The sequence below is a fragment of the Pristis pectinata genome, chromosome 31, assembly GCF_009764475.1.
Source record: "Pristis pectinata isolate sPriPec2 chromosome 31, sPriPec2.1.pri, whole genome shotgun sequence".
NCBI lineage: Eukaryota > Metazoa > Chordata > Chondrichthyes > Rhinopristiformes > Pristidae > Pristis > Pristis pectinata.
The window spans coordinates 6,598,790-6,616,007 of NC_067435.1; the positions used below are offsets into that span (position 1 = coordinate 6,598,790).

Below are 17,218 nucleotides of genomic sequence, written 5' to 3' on the forward strand. Positions count from 1 at the left end.
TTATGATGGGCACTCACCAAGGCTCCTTTGTTGGAATTTCCCCTACTTCTCTTGCTGCAGGTACCCCTTCCAACTTGCACACGTGACTTGGAAGCACGATCACTGTTTGTTCGTTGTTGCTGGATCTATGTCTGTTTCTATAGTTTAAACTTATTTCAGAAATTATGAATGATCATTTACTTTAACCACATGTGCCACAGCAGTTCAAGGATCATTTTTTTTTTGTAATTCTCTGCTCCAGCAGCCAAGTCATTGAATATATTTAAGGCAGAGGGAGATTTTTGGTGAATTGGGGTTTAGGGTTCAGATCAACTGCCATTCCATTGAATGGCAGAGCAAAAGAAATGAGGGACCGCTGCTTATGTTCTCTGAAGGGAGTTCACCACCACTTTCAAGTGAAAGTAGTGATGGACACTAAATAGTGAATGAATTAGAAACCTTACCCCACCCACGGCCCTGTGGGGAACACTGATCTCCTCCTGCCCCCAAGTTTTCATTCATCATCTTGGCTGCACAATCACTAAATGATCATTCATAATTTCTGAATGAAGATTAAACTACAGAAACAGCCATACAAAAATACTTACAAACTTTAAGTAATTTAAAAAAAGGCTTTTTCCTATCTTAATTTCAAGATTTGTTGGGGTAGAAATTAATCCTGTTGCATGCGGAAACACGCAATGCACTGCAGACGTGTCACACAGCACAGAAACAGGCCCTTGGTGCCACCACGTCCACACCATCCATGTGCATTGAACCTCATCTCTAAAATTCAGTTCAATCCTGTCAACACACACAGATTTTACTCATGCAAATTTGAACCAATATCAAGTGCACCCATTTGACTGAATGAAGCCCTACCTTGTGACACATTTCAATATATGTACGTTCCTACATTGAACACGCAATGGAATGAATTTCCTCCCTGCTATGTCTGTAAAATAAGTCAGCAGATGTTTGCTTCCTAAATTAACAAAATCCAAGAAAATTATTTCCTGAAAATGAAAGCGACATGCAGGGAGATGTAGGACACTTTTAGACTCTAGAGCCCCTTATATAAGATCTACCCCATCTTTCTTCTCACTGAAAAATCAAGTGCAAGGACAATCCACAATGCCTGTTCTACACCCCAAGCTGAAAATCTAAATGCTGGTCTCAAGGTTGGCTTCCAGGGCAAAAGGCTCTTTCCTCAGCCCAGGATTAATTCAAACCAGATTCCAACATCTGCTGTCTCTCGTGTCTTCATTTCACTTCACACTTCAGGCACAGAAGTTATGACAGAGTCTGGATCCAATGTTACACAATTTATTTCTTTAAAATCAAAATCTTATCACAGCAACATTTAATCATTTCAAAGCATAAACTTATTTGTATGGAGAAAATAAATACACCAAGCAGGTAACCCAATATTTTGGGGCTCCATAAATTAAAATGGGTTCTAATGACATTAATCATTGCTTTAATGTGGTCTCTACAAACCTGCACTCAGTAAATGCACCAGGACATTATAGCAACTTATATGTACAAGATACAGCTGCAGAAATGCCACCTTTCCACAGCCAGAGAAGGCAGCTTTCTTGGTCCATATGTTAGGATTGAGAATATACTGCTGGAAAAGGCACTTGTGCTTCTGGTTAGCAGCCACTCAGAACTCATCATCTAACCTCGCACAAGAACGGCCACTCAGAAAGGCTGGATGGACAGAAAGAAACAGAGAGACTGATAAAGACCTTTCACAATACTGAGAGAGCAACACAAGGAAAGAGAAGGAAATGGAGAGAACAAAATATAAAAAATGTTTTGAACAGTTCAAGAATCCCATAATTTTAAGCACTAATTTAAAAGCAAAGTTTATTTAAATATAAATTCTACACTGGATCATAAGAAAATTATATAAATATTTATACCCTCAGTTTTCTTAAACATCAATTTTTACACAAGTTATCAATTCCTATCACACCAGCCAGATGCAAGGACTCAAACCCTTTCTAAGACAGGAAAGGCAAATCAGGAATTCTGCACAAAACTGCTCTAAAGTCACTACAAAGAAAAATATTACAAAATGCGTCATATTTATACAAACCTCCAGAAATCAGGAATACAACAAAGCTGTTGCAACATTGGGGATGCTTGGAGAAAATTACTGCTCAGCCACAATTCACCTGTGCAAAAGGATAGTGTCTCACCTCCGTTTCTGGAGCCCAAAAGTAATTTTCACCCTTCTTCAGGTGAAGAAGGATTTCAGAAGCTGTGTTTTTAAACACTTCCTTCTATAAAACCCACTCCCAAAAAAAAAGTAACATTCCACTACAATCAAAATAAAGATCATTAAAAGGTAAGTTATAATGAAAATGCTCCATTAGATTCTGGATTGATGCCCCCAGTACCAGATTCAAAATAACTGAACTAAAGTCTACATGCTGCGATACTGTTTCTGGTTAGGTTTTCCGTACAAGAATCTCAGCTGCAAACTTAGCTTGTCGACTAATTAACTGGGGCAAGCCATCCTTCAAATATAAGGCCATGCAGACGTGAGGCTAAGGAGGATGTTATCACACAGCACAAGGTGCTGCAGAAAAAAAGTGCAGTGGCTCGCAGTTAAGAACTCTGGGTTTTCTTGTTGAAGCACAGTAGACAAACTTCAAAGGGAAATTACTGTAAACAGTGAATGAAGTTTACTGTGACAAAACTGTTCTCCACTTATCCCAAGAGTTTGGTCATAAAGTTCACTAGAATATTATAGAAAGATATATCTTATGTATTACATATGTACAGATCAATCAGCCACTATTTGCTTTTTAACAGTTATCTAACTGGAATTGCAACAGGATCCAGTAATTTCCACTGGGAATTCCTGTACCAGTTCTTTCTCCCAATGTCTAGGTGAAGGCGAAAGGCCTCGTTGCCATGGAGTTGACCAATCCAAAAATGGCAGATTTCATACTGAGGAATCTCGAATTAGTTCGCGCCCATTGCTGGTCTTTTTCACTTTCGTTACACTTTCCAACAAGCCCGACTCGGTCAGCCTGGTGAAGACAAGGTATTGGGAGAAGTCATTGATGGTACTGTCCAGAGTCACAAGTTGTTGTACAAATGTTACAGCACAGACTCAGCCTTGAGCCACATCTCATACCATACTATTAGAATAGAACATGCCAAATTGTTTTGTCAAAGCAGCACAAATACACCACGCTGGAGTAATTAAATGCACCAGATAATCCAGGCTTGCAGTGGTGGGGTGTTGACTTTTAAATGCAATATTACTTGAAAGGCCCCCTCAGTTCTCTCAAGTCAAAGTTGCACAGGTTGGTAGGTTAATTGGCCACTAAAATGTCCTTAGCGAGTACACAAGGGACAATCTGGGAAGAGTTGATGGGAATGTGGGGAGAGTAAAGTGGGACCAACGTAGGATTAGTGTGATGGTCGGTGTGGACTTGGTGAGCTCTGTGCTCAGTGGCACGCCTGGAGTACAATTGCTGCAGTGTGTACCATCTATGAGATGTATGATGATATTTATAGACACACATCATGGAATCAATGAAAACTTACAGCACAGGAGGAGGCCATTCAACCATCCTGTTCACACTGGCCAAAAGAATCCCAAATCCCCTCTCCTGATCCGTAGCCTTGTGTGCTATGTCTCTTCAAGTGGTTACTTACAGACTGGGTAAGAGCGAGCAGGTTTACCAGACTTTTGGATGCTATTCTTATTAATATCCCAACACTTTTTGTAAGAAAAACATATAGTGAAAAACGCAGTGATAGTATTTCCAGTGAACTTGTAAACCTAAAGGGAGAGGGAAATGTACAAACACTCCAGAGACTGGCTCCAGCACAAACCCACCCATATCCTGACCCCTTGGGCTCCAGACCCCAATCCTGGCTCTGGCTAACACTCCCCACTAGAATTCAAGTTCAAGCTTATTGTCATGGGCATACATACACAGGGTACAAATTCCAGGAAAATTAGCTTTTTGCAGCAGCATCGCAGTACATTGCAAACATGACAAACACAAGGTAACATAAACTTGAACCAACATAAATTGTACATAACTGGCACAACAAAATAAACACTAACACTAGTGCGTTGAGTGAGTGAGAGAGAAAGACTGAGATAGCGTTAGGGTTTTTCAGGCCAGTTTGGCTGTGGGGAAGAAGCTGTTGTGGAACCTTGAGGTGGGGGTCTTCAGGCTCTTGCCTGATGGCAGCAATGAGAAGGGGGCATGGCCCAGATAGTGGGGGTCCCTGATGATGGATATCCGGATCTCCCGGCTCACATCTGGGCAAATGAAGGAACCAGATACTGAACTATTAGGATTTCCAAACAACTGGAGTTTTACTGTACTGCTGTGTACTTGGGTGGGTTGGGTAGCCTCAAATGAGCTCAGGGACAGTTTTAGGGGGGCCTAACTCGTTGGGTTTGGATGAACTGGTGTGGTGTGGGGGGGTGCGCAAACACCAAGGCTGGCGAAATGAGCAGAGCAGGGAGATGTAACGACGACCAGGTAGAACTGCGTAGGTACTCACACTTCATCCGTTTGGATATCCTCCTCATCCTGTGGCAGCTGTAGATAGGGGTTGTTGGAGGCTGGTCGAAACTTGAACCCAGTCAGTACAAAGAACACCAGTGTTGACACCTCCACTAGAAACTAAAAGGAAGATTTTTTCCAAAAACAAATTGTAAACAGCCAGAAGGCAAAAAGGATCAGCCACAGATTACACCACAACCCAAGTTGCCAAATAAACAGGAAAAACCCACGCTAAGATATCCAGAAGCAAAATACAGAGCACAAATCGCATTTCCGTGTAGATTTGAAGACTAATCACCCAAAAAGCTGGTTGTGTTCAGGAGACAAACCACACTTGGAATAAATTAGACTTCCAGATTAAAATAATTAGTGCACCAAGCTTCCATTGAATTCACTGTAGGAGAAGCCTCTAGGGTTTTATACAAGCAAGTTTTGACTGAAAAAAAACTACTGTAGTCCAATGAAATCAACTAAAGCTAATTCCAGCAGGATTCTGACTTAGAGGAGTTCAGTCATAATCTCACAGATTGTAGCTTCGTACCACTGGCTCCTCAGCCAGGCACATACACCAAACATCAGAGCCCATGGTTCCTCTCGTACTGAGCAGGATTACCATTGCAACACATCATCAGTGGGGTAAAACTAACCTGTCTCACAAAGGTCTAACTCAACTTTCACTAAATAATAACCTTAACCTAACTCTCTCCCCCATGGGTAAGTTAAAACATTTTTATGTGGCATGTTGTAAAATCACAATGGGCTGAATCGTACTAGCCATGTCCAAGGAGAACAGGTGTTCAGCTGCTCCCAGGTTAACCAGTCCTGGAGTTATGAGCTGAGTGGTAGGTATCAGTGTTTCCATCACTAGACTCCACTGGAATATCACAGCCCAACTGTATTGGTGTTATGCTGGAGAAATCTGCTTCTCCCACTCCACACCAGTAAGACCTGGAACAGGAGCAGAGTCCTCACAATGAATCAGTAACCCATAGGGCTCGAGTTAAAGAGGCTGGATAGGCTGGGACTTTTTCCCCTGGAGCGCAGGAGGCTGAGAGGTGACCTTAGAGGTTTATAAAATCGAGGGGAGTCGATAAGGTGGATGATCACAGTCTGTTCCCCAGGATTTGGGGGGGGGGGGGGGGGGGGGGGGGGGTGGAGAAAGGAGTCTAAAACTAGAGGACATAGGTTTAGGGTGAGAGGGGGAAGATTTAAAAGGGACCCGAGGGACAACTTCTTCCACGCAGAGGGTGGTCCATATATTGAATGGGCTGGCAGAGGAAGTGGTAGAAGCAGCTACAATGTTTAAAAGACATACAAACTGGTACGTGGATAAAAAAGGCTAAAGGGATATGGGCCAAATGCAGTCAAATGGGACAAACTCGGACAGACACCTTGTTGGTATGGATGAGTTGCGCTGAAGGGCCTGTTTTTGTGCTGTATGACTGGCTAAGGAAAAAAATCAAATTTCCTTAGATTTTTAAATATTTTAGTGCTTTTAATAATTTCAGCATTAAGTAATTTTTAATTTTAATAATTTTAATTTACAGCAATCTCAACAGATTTTAAATCCTGCATATTACAGACATATTAAAAATACCTCCTAGCCCTGACAGGATTAAGCTCCACTCCCAGCCTTGCTTTCTGCTAAAGCATCAGCGGCAGAGCTGCAATGTTACACCATCCAAGGCCTTGTCACCAGATCCTTCCTCGGTGTTGTGGGTCAGTGAGATCAACCTCTGCGTCTGGCCCGGGTAAATGCAGGCAGGCTGACATATCCAGTCCAATTTAGCCCAATTACATTCCACCTAATGACTTAATCTGTAACTTCATTTAAAGTGCATTTGTCAATCAGCAGACAAATCACTTGAGTTACCCAAGGTGGTGACTTTAACAGCAAGTGTTTGAGTAGCTAATGCAGGACCCATTAGGAATACATCAGGTTTATCAATGAACAAGATCTAACATGTACACAAGTACATCTGGCCCTCCAAAACTTGCTACACTAACACCTGATCATTCTAAAATACTCTACTATCCAGCACATAAACCAAAATGTTATCACCTTCTCTCCCCGTTGATGGGCGCAACTTGCTATTTCCAGTATTTTCTGTTTATTTCACCTGCAGTTTATTCCCCCCTATGTTTAGGTATTTTGGTATTTAAATGTCTTACTAGATTATATGCTTACTGTTATCAATTTTCCAATTTTAAACTGATTCTCTGGGTTTACCTTATCCAGAAATTAACTGCTTAAATCTACCGTAGAAGCAGTTGGGACAAGAGTGTGAAAGAGTTAAGTTTTACAAATACAATCCATCACAAACTCATTCTTCTTTATCATGTTTTCCTAGTTCTCCTTTAAGATGTCATTTAGTCAATTATACACCTCTGTTATTATAAAGTATCTTCCTCTGAAGTATAGAATAAGGGAAAATAAGTGTAGTCCTCAAAATTGCATCCCCTTCATATTGGTTTCTTTGACAAATGAAATTACAGGCTTTATTTTGAACCAAGCAGCTTAGAAATAAACTGATTGAAGTTAATTACTAGTTAGATATTTCCAAATATACTAGTCAGAGGACACTGGGTAAGTAAAGGAACAGTTTAACCATTTATTGCCCATTCCTAACTGCCCCTGACCGAGCTGAGCCAATTCAAACAGTCAAGCACATTTTTATAGGTATGGAGTCACACAGCCCAGGCTGGGTAGGAATGATAGATTTGCTTCCTGGGTGAAGATTAGGTGAACGAGATTTAAAAAATTAAACATAATAATCTGGTAGTTTCATGGTAACCAACCTGGTTGGCAATCAGATAATTTTAACTGAATTTCCAAGTGGCCATGGTGGGATTTGAACCTATGTTTCTAGATCTTTGGATGATATCAGCTTTACTACACTTGGGATATTTGGCTCAACAGATCCAATACTTACCAATCCCCAGTGGTCAGGGAGATGGTCTGAGAGAAGCAGAGGAACAGTGCGGATACAATTCTACCGTTTCAATGTTCTGTCATTACAACTCCTCTCAACATCTCCTTGCCCCCCTTCACCAGTAATAAAAGACCCAACAAATAGCAACCATTAGCCCACCGGCATTTACTTACATTATACATCCACTGCCACTGGAATGGGACAGTGAACTTGAGAAGAATTGCGATGATCCTGGTGAAATATATGTAGCACACAATCTGAGCAAGGAAAATAACAATTATTAGAAACAAAAGCAAGAACATGTAAAAGGTGCACTGAGACTGATCCAGTCACTAGTCCAGCATGCTCACCCCACGAGTGGTACTCAAACACACAAATGGAGCAGGAATAAGCCAAGTGACACCTGAAATCCGCTCCATTGCTCCACGTCATGGCTCCATTTTCCTACTTAATGCCCATGTCCTCTCATTTCTAAAAATAATTGATCTTATTCTTAAATATCCAGCATCTTGCATCCTGAACTTTGAGGTGCAGTGAGAAATTTTTCCTCATTTAAGTACTAAATGGCTGGTCACATGCCTTGAATTCTGGACCTTCTAACTAGGAGAAATCGCTTCCCAGCAATCAGCCTCATCAACTCACCCACAACCTTCATATGTTTCAGTCGATCACCTCTCATCCTTTCAGTGTTGAAAAACAACAACCATCAGGTTTTTCACTCTACCTCGGTACATGCGACAATAATAAGTCAATTCACCAAATTTAGCAATCACGGAAGGAAGAGAGAAGTGGACAGTGATACCCAACTTATCAATTACCATTAGTCACCTGGTTATTCAGACTGACCTGGTTTGAGATAGAACCCAGAGACACAGGTTCAGGAAGAAGAGTCAGCCATTTCTCTGAATAAATTTGAAGACTGGAAACATTTGGATTTCTCTACTCCACAGGGCCATAGATACTCAACCACCAAGATGGTTTCAACAGATCTCTGGTATTAGGGAATGGTGAAATCAGCCAGGAAATGGGATGCGTATAAAATGGCTCAAAATCATGGAGTAATGGACAAGGATCAAGAGGGATGTAGGGTCTTTAGGTTGTGTCTACTGAGATTACCAACTTCTGCAGAGAGTTGGAAACACCAGGCCAAGACATTGCTTCCAACAAGTAACCCCTCCTCCAAACCCCAATACCAACCATTACTGTTGCTCTCAATACCATCAAACCCAAGGCTGCCCACCTGGGTATAAAATACTGCTCTCCTGTACCTGGGAACGGTCTTCAGCCCTGTAGGACCCAGTCAAAAAATAAAAACCTGCTCATACCCAGTACCGAACAATATATAGACCTACCATGACATAAAAGTGCCTGAAGAGTTTCAGCTTTGCCAAATTCATTGCAGCTGCAGATACAAAAAGGGAAATTAAAATTAGTGCACAAAATGCAGCCAGAACACAAGTTCCAAGATTTATCCCAGCAAAATATTCTCATCTGCTTCTTGTTTAAATACAGAGGCTCAGACCATGTGCATGTCCCTGACTGACAGTTTAAGTATCCAAACATGGGTTGGCACAAGACCTGTCTGCAATCATATGGGTTGCGCATTCAGTAACACCATCACGTGGTCACTTCTAACACATACAGTCTGTCTCTGGGTTATGAACAACTGACTTACGGACACCCCCTACACACGAACAAGCTCTCGTTATTAAATTCAAAAATCCAACGTGTGTACATATGTTCATTCCTACGACTGGCAGAACTAGTTTCCCCTCTCTCTCTTCACTTTTAGTGATTGTTCTTTCTTATCAGTCTTATGTGCTTTTGATGCCATTCATTATAATACTGTGGAGGGACGGTTACAATATCAAGGTGATTTTTGTACATTTTCTGACTTAGGGACAAAATCAACTTATGGGTGTCTGTAAAAGCTGTTCATTACCCAGGATGGCATACATCTCTGCCAAGGGTCACAGGCTAAGGTTTTTTTTAAATTTTAGATTTCCAGCACCTGCACTTTTTGGGGGGGATTTAAAGGAATGAGGCTGTCCATTTAGGATAGAGATGAGAAGAAATTTCTTGTCAGGCTTTTAAAATCTCTACACCAGGGGACTGGATGCTTAGTGAGTATATGCAAGACTGTAGTTCTTTAAGAGTCCAAAACTTTTAATCCAATTGCAAGAGGACATTCTGGGAAAGTGTAGTTAAGGTAGAAAAAGGCATTGAACGGTGGACTGGCCTCACAAGACCATGTGCCCACTCCTGCACTTATCATCATAGGAAATTTCTGTGGTCAATGCCTGAACAGAGATTAGATCAGTATTTTGATAACCCTTCAATCAAAAGGTTACCAACCTGAACTGTTCACTCCCTAGATGCTGCCTGACCCATAGAATATTTCCACAATTCTCTTTTTAAACTGCAGATTCATAGCAAAAATGTATTTTGGATTAGACCACTGCTGCTTGGACTGAAGGGAAGAACAAAAAGGACCATCAGCGCAAAATGGTTTAAAACCATTCAACACAGGCCACAAGAAGCAAAGCAGCATCCTGGTCAGGGGATGCAGCTGGTATTCCCAGTAACTATCAGCTCTAATTAGAGCTCTTCAGTAACTGAGCCATGCCGATAAAGTGTGTCAAGTTTTAGGCAGTACTGAGCTGGTTGATCTCGATCAGGGCTACGGTAGGAAACCAGTTCTTCTGGTTGAGGGAGACAATGTGTGTTGTCTTATCACCCAGTCAGCAGTGTCTGATGGAAATACATGGCTGTAGCCATCTGGTGTGGATATTTGATCTCAGCTGCAATTCCTGGGCACTTGCTATCGAAGCCCACACGTGAAGAACAGCCACTTGGACTAATGAGCGTGCCTGAAACCAAAGTAATGCGAGGAGAAAAGAAAGACTAATATTTATACAACAGACTAGTAACGCAGCACATTACATGTGTAGAACTACCCACAACTCACCAGCACCTCTGCCAAGCAGGTCCAAGAATGCAGAGGAGACACAGGAGACTTCAGATGCTGGAATCTCCAGCAACACAAAGTGCAGGAGGATCTCAGCAGATCAGGCAGCATCTATGGAGGGAAATGGATGGTCGATGTGAAGGGTCTCGACCTGAAATGTCGACTGCCGATTTCCCTCCATAGATGCTGCCTGATCTGCTGAGATCCTCCTGCACTTTGTGTTGCTGGAGATTCCAGCATCTGAAGTCTCCTGTGTCTCCTCTGCATTCTTGGACCTGCTTGGCAGAGGTGCTGGTGAGTTGTGGGTAGTTCTACACATGTAATGTGCTGCGTTACTAGTCTGTTGTATAAATATTAGTCTTTCTTTTCTCCTCGCATTACTTTGGTTTCAGGCACGCTCATTAGTCCAAGTGGCTGTTCTTCACGTGTGGGCTTCGATAGCAAGTGCCCAGGAATTGCAGCTGAGATCAAATATCCACACCAGATGGCTACAGCCATGTATTTCCATCAGACACTGCTGACTGGGTGATAAGACAACACACATTGTCTCCCTCAACCAGAAGAACTGGTTTCCTACCGTAGCCCTGATCGAGATCAACCAGCTCAGTACTGCCTAAAACTTGACACACTTTATCGGCATGGCTCAGTTACTGAAAAGCTCTAATTAGAGCTGATAGTTACTGGGAATACCAGCTGCATCCCCTGACCAGGATGCTGCTTTGCTTCTTGTGGCCCGTGTTGAATGGTTTTAAACCATTTTGCGCTGATGGTCCTTTTTGTTCTTCCCTTCAGTCCAAGCAGCAGTGGTCTAATCCAAAATACTGCAGCTGCTATGAATCTGCAGTTTAAAAAGAGAATTGTGGAAATATTCTATGGGTCAGGCAGCATCTAGGGAGTGAACAGTTCAGGTTGGTAACCTTTTGATTGAAGGGTTATCAAAATACTGATCTAATCTCTGTTCAGGCATTGACCACAGAAATTTCCTATGATGATAAGTGCAGGATAAGTGCAGGAGTGGGCACATGGTCTTGTGAGGCCAGTCCACCGTTCAATGCCTTTTTCTACCTTAACTACACTTTCCCAGAATGTCCTCTTGCAATTGGATTAAAAGTTTTGGACTCTTAAAGAACTACAGTCTTGCATACACTCACTAAGCATCCAGTCCCCTGGTGTAGAGATTTTAAAAGCCTGACAAGAAATTTCTTCTCATCTCTATCCTAAATGGACAGCCTCATTCCTTTAAATCCCCCCCAAAAAGTGCAGGTGCTGGAAATCTAAAGTTTCACTGTCAACATTCATCAAGCTTACCTTTACCATCTGTGCTTGAGGCCTCCTGCAAGTGCCTGATTGACCTGGAGGAACAGAAAGGAAATCTTACATTGGTGAATTTCATTTCTTTTATCCAAATAGTCAAAAATTCAATTCACTCCTATGCAAACACTAAGTACATCAGACCTGTAAAAAAAAAGACACTTGAAATCACTTCATACGGGATTGAGATGGTTACTATGACATCACCTACCCCCTGAACAATTCACAGATTGGTCAGGATCTGCTTCCCAAAAACCCGAACACACACAGAAATTTACAGTTTCTGTGAAATGTCCATGAGAAATCTATGAACTGTTCCATTGTAGTACTCAGCACTGACCACAAAGGGGAGCCCCTGAGCAGTGGCACACAACATCCCTTCTCAACCCCCAGTCTCCTTGTTCTCCAGTAACACACAATTACATCAAGTTTTATAAATGGAAGCGGGCTGTGCAACCACTGCTTATGGTCCACACGCAACAAGCTCACATCTTACTGCATACACCTATTCAACATATTTTTTCTCCTTATGTACTTATCCAAAAACTCAAAACCTATTCATTCTACCCCATATACATTCAGGTCACTCCAGGCCCAATCTGGTACTAATACCCAGTTTAGGCTTACAGCCTGTAGTTTTGGTCTCCCTTCAAGCGGAAGCATTTAGCCTTTCAAACTCTTCCGCAAGTTTACAGCCTTCCTATCTTCTGAAGAGACCCACGTTGTGCAACCTCAAGAGTCATGGAGAAATACAGCACAGAAACAGGTCCTTACGAGTCCAAGCCGACTGTCGAGCACTCATTTTACACTAATCCTACCCTAACCCATTTTATTGCCCCCACACTCCCATGAAGTCACACCAGATTCTGCCATATCTACGTTATCTATACGTACTGGGCCTGGCACAAAGATGCAATCACAAGGAAGGCATACTGTTATCTTAACTTCTTTAGGAGGTTAAGGAGGTTCGGCATGTCACTGAACACTCTTAACAAACATCTACAGATGAGCTGTTGGAAGTATCCTGACTGGTTGCATCATGGTCTGGTACAGCAATTCAAATGCTCAGGAACACAAGAAGCTGCAGAGAGTAGTGGAGACAGCCCAGTACATCACGGGCACATCCCTCCCCACCATCAGTAGTATCTACATGAGACACTGCCTCAAGGCGGCAACATCCATCATCAAACATCCCCACCATCCGGGCCGTGCCATCTTCTTGCAGCTACCATTGGGCAGGAGGTACAGAAGCCCGAAGTCCCACACCACCAGGTTCAAGCAACTTCCCTTCAACCATTCACTCCTTGAACTAACCGGCACAACCCTAATCACTACAACACTATGACTACTTTGCCCTAAAATACACTTTTTTTTGTTCTAATTGTGTTCTTTCTTGTAAAAAATTATGTATAATTTATGTTTTTCTTGTGAATGCTGCTTATATGATGCTCTGTGCCTGTGATGCTGCTGCAAGTAAGTTTTTCATTGCATCTGTGCACACGTGCCTGTGCGCATGACAAACTCGACTTTGACCACCACATCTTTGGGACGTGGAAGGAAACCAGAGTACCCGGAGGAAATCCATGTGGTCATAGGGAGAATGTGCAAAATCCACACAGACAGCAGAGGTCAGGATTGAACCTGGGTCACTGGAGCTGAGGCAGTGGCTCTACAAGCTGCACATCAGCACTGCCTTAACTGATGGTTCTGGTTAAACTGTTAGTCTTGCCCGAGAATTTAAATCTGCTTCTGATAAACATCATGTGTATTATTACATTTGAATGTTGTTTGAGTTTCAACTAAGAGTCACCAATAAATCCAACAGGGAATTTCGTTGAAGCATCTTTACCCAGATAATGTGAAACTCATTGCCTTAAAGATAGGTCAAGATGATGAGCACAGATGCAAAAGAATGTGTTGAGTTAATCACCTTGTGAATGAGAGTTTTAAAAGGACACCCAATGGGGTGGAAATGAAACACCTCAGTAGTATATAAATGTGAATTTGGATAGAATGCATGTTGGACCAAATGGCCCGTTTCTGGGCTGCAAATTCTATACATAATACTAATGGTTTCTTGTCTTATGTTTCATCCACTTAGGGGTGTTCTTTAAGCCGACTATTATTTGCTGGATTTCCTCAAAGTTGTTTCAATCGTTGTACGCTTGGGCACTACTGAAGTTGAGTTCCAAGGTAGGAATTCAATGTACGCCCCTGCCTATTTTCCTTACGTGGGGATCTTCTCGTCCGAAATGACAAATCTAGAAATAAAACATCTTTCTACCAAAGTGGAGAAATTCATTAAAAAAATTACATTAATAAAAGCAAAATGACTTTGACAGGCAAAAGTATAAAAGATTGACTAAAGAATTTGAAAGTGTTGCAGTTTGTTTTAAGAATTCAATCCGTGTGAATTAGAAGCTGGTCAGGGGAGAGCTCAGCAAGCAGACATCCATGCCGTCACAGTACGCAGCCTTTCACATGCACTTGACAAAACACTTGTGATGGGAAAAGGCATCACAGGAAAACCGGTTAACCATGAGAATTAACGCAACATGTCCTACACATTCCAACAGCCTCGAACAAGAATCCTTACCAAACAACCGGAAACAGGATTGCCCCGCAGCAAATAAGATCGACTAGGAACAGGATTTCCTTCCACAGTGCATAGTCAGTTGTCCCCTCTTCAGTTGACTCAATGATGATATAGGCTGTATTTGCTAACACCTCAAAAAGACATTTGAAAAAAGGCATTTAACTTTTCCACATCCTTTATTTTTGTCCCTCAATAATGTTTTTATTTTAGATGGATTAGTAGATGTGCATTATTTGAGGAATACAAATACAATCTCCTGTCACATGCAGTTCATCCAAAAGCCCTGAATTACACTGCATCTGCCAACCACTGACCCAATTACTCAAAAGATTGAAATCCTTCCGTCAGGTAGACTTTTCCCATGTTAGTCTGCATCTTTTAGCACCATCTGCAAATATGCCATTGTTCTTAGCATAATGCAAATCAAGTCATTCTGTAAAGAAGTGTAGGCAGCATGGGTCCCAATAATAAACTAGTTTAAAACTGCCCAACAATATTTAAAGTTACCCTCCATCTCCTATTTTGAACCAATTGTTTATTTTTTAAAAAATGATTCTGGCCTATTACTCAGCCAACAGTAGAGACAGTGTAGTAAAAATCTCAGAAACAAAAATGTACAAAGCGAAAGGCAATGACACCAAGTAACCAGCTCGAACCTTTCCTTGCACTGTCACCAAAATACAGTCTAATTAATGAGCATCACCACACTCATTATGCAGTCATTGTCATACACCCCTTTGTCCCATCATGTCTATACCGACCATACTAACCCCATTTACCAGCACTTCGTCAGTGGCCTACTACACCTTGGTGATTCAAATGCTTCTTAAATTTTATAAGTAGTGCATTCCAGATATCAGCCACACTCTGGGTGAAAAAATTCTTCCTCAGATCCCCTCTAAACTTTTTACCCTATGCCCTCTGTCTTAGACACCTCTGCCATGGTGAGTTTTTTTTAAAACTATCTACCCTACGTCTCTCATAATTGTGCACACCTCTATCAGATACTCCCTCAGCCTCTTCTGCTCCAAGGAAAACAAATCAGCTTATCTACTCTCACCTTATCACCGAAACATTTTTATCCTGGGCAACTCCTAGAGAATCTCATCTACACTCTCTCCAGCGCAGTCACATCCTTCTTATCGTGCAGCATCTGGAATGGCACACAGTATCCCAGCAATGGCCTAACCAACATTTTAAAAAGTTGTACCAAGACCCCTCTGCTGTGATATTCCATGCCCGAGCAAATGAGGGAATATACCCTCTTCATCACCCGATCTACCTGTGCTGCCACAGGTCCTCAACACATCCCAAGGCCTTACCATTTATGATGTATATCCTACACTATTAAACTCCTGAGCTAGGGCTCAGTTAACAGAACTGACTGAGGTCCCCTCCACTTGAAGAGAAAAACATGTTCACAATATATTTAAACAATAAACCTCAAGGACTTCAAAACATTACTTTTAATTATGGGTATATATGTGGATTATTTCCTTAAAACTAGTTTAATTAATTTGTAACTGGTTCAATCTTTACAGATCATCATTGGGTTACACAGTTTACATTGAAAATTGGTGTGGTGCTTACTGGAACACTTGGTGCTGTGCAGAGTCACTGAGCAGCAGGGGCTGAATTTGATTCCCAGATTTTGAGTTTGTGGAGACAGAAAGGACAGGAATTTGGGTGCTTTGGTGCCCTGGTTGATGGAAAAATTAAGCAATGGGGTAAGTAAATGTCGATAACTCCGGGGGGGGGGGGGGGGGTTGGTGGGATGTGGTCTCTGAGTAAAAAAAAAACTTACCCCTGACATCTCCTCTGTACCTACTCCCTAGCACCTTAAACATATGTCCACTTGTGGCAACCATTTTAGCCCTGGGAAGAAGCCTCTGACTATCCACACGATCAATGCCTCTCATCATCTCATACATCTGTATCAGGTCCCCCCTCATCCTCTGTCGCACCAAGGAGAAAAGTCTGAGTTCACTCAAACTGTTTTCATAAGGCATGCTCCCCAATCCAGGCAACATCCTTGTAAATCTCCTCTGCAACCTTTCTATGGCTACCACATCCTTCCTGTAGTGAGGTGACCAGAATTGAGTGCAGTACTCCAAGTGGGGTCTGACCAGGGTCCTATATAGCTGCAACATTACCTCTCCGCCATGAGTGAATGGTGGAGCAGGCTCGATGGGCCAAATGGCCTAATTCTGCTCCTATACCTTATGGTCTTATGAAATACAGCATAGAGAGATACAGCAATGGAAACAGGCCCTTCAGCCCATCAATTCTGCGCCAACCATCAACCACCTATTTTACACTAATCCTACATCAAACCTATTTTTATTCATTATTCTCCCTACATTCTACCCCAGATTCTACCAGTCAGCTACACACAGTGGCCATTAAACTACCAACACCTTTGGGATGTGGGGGGAACCAGGCCACGTGGAAGAAACCCAAGTGACAACCGGGAGAACATGCAAACTTCACACAGACCACACCCGACGTCAAGATTGAACCTGAGTCTCTGGCGGCTCTATTAGCTGCATCACTGCCACTATAAAGGGATGGAAACTAATTTCCCCCGTGGCATTTAGTAACTCTAACCGAAGTTATGTCATGATTTAATTTTATCAACATGTATTATTAAAACTCAGTGCAGTCTTCACAAGTACACACAAATAAAAAAACTCCAATTTCAACTCTTTCGTTACCTGGAGGGGTATCACAATCATGAATATCTTTTTGTCTTTGTCTGACAGAATGTACTTCACAAATGCCCAGCCTGTGCCAATCAGGGCCAAAGTAATGAATAGTAAGGCACCTTTCAACCTATGGAACAAGATAGAATGTGCAGGCTAAATTGTTACAATCAAATTGA

At 42.0% G+C, this 17,218-nt stretch overlaps 1 protein-coding gene across 2 annotated transcripts in view; it reads right to left on the reverse strand.

Moving 5' to 3' along the window:
• Nucleotides 1-1,289: 1,289 nt before the first annotated feature.
• Nucleotides 1,290-17,218, reverse strand: part of LOC127584985 (protein GPR108-like) — a 49,660-nt gene continuing 33,731 nt past the window's right edge. For both annotated transcript variants that reach the window (XM_052042075.1, XM_052042074.1), the window contains exons 12-18: nt 17,052-17,169; nt 14,338-14,468; nt 11,739-11,782; nt 8,815-8,864; nt 7,636-7,719; nt 4,528-4,649; nt 1,290-3,026 (exon numbers count right to left, since the gene is read on the reverse strand). In XM_052042075.1, coding sequence (XP_051898035.1) covers nt 2,939-3,026; nt 4,528-4,649; nt 7,636-7,719; nt 8,815-8,864; nt 11,739-11,782; nt 14,338-14,468; nt 17,052-17,169 — 637 coding nt within the window. In that variant the 3' untranslated portion in view covers nt 1,290-2,938. The remainder of the gene's footprint in view (nt 3,027-4,527; nt 4,650-7,635; nt 7,720-8,814; nt 8,865-11,738; nt 11,783-14,337; nt 14,469-17,051; nt 17,170-17,218) is intronic.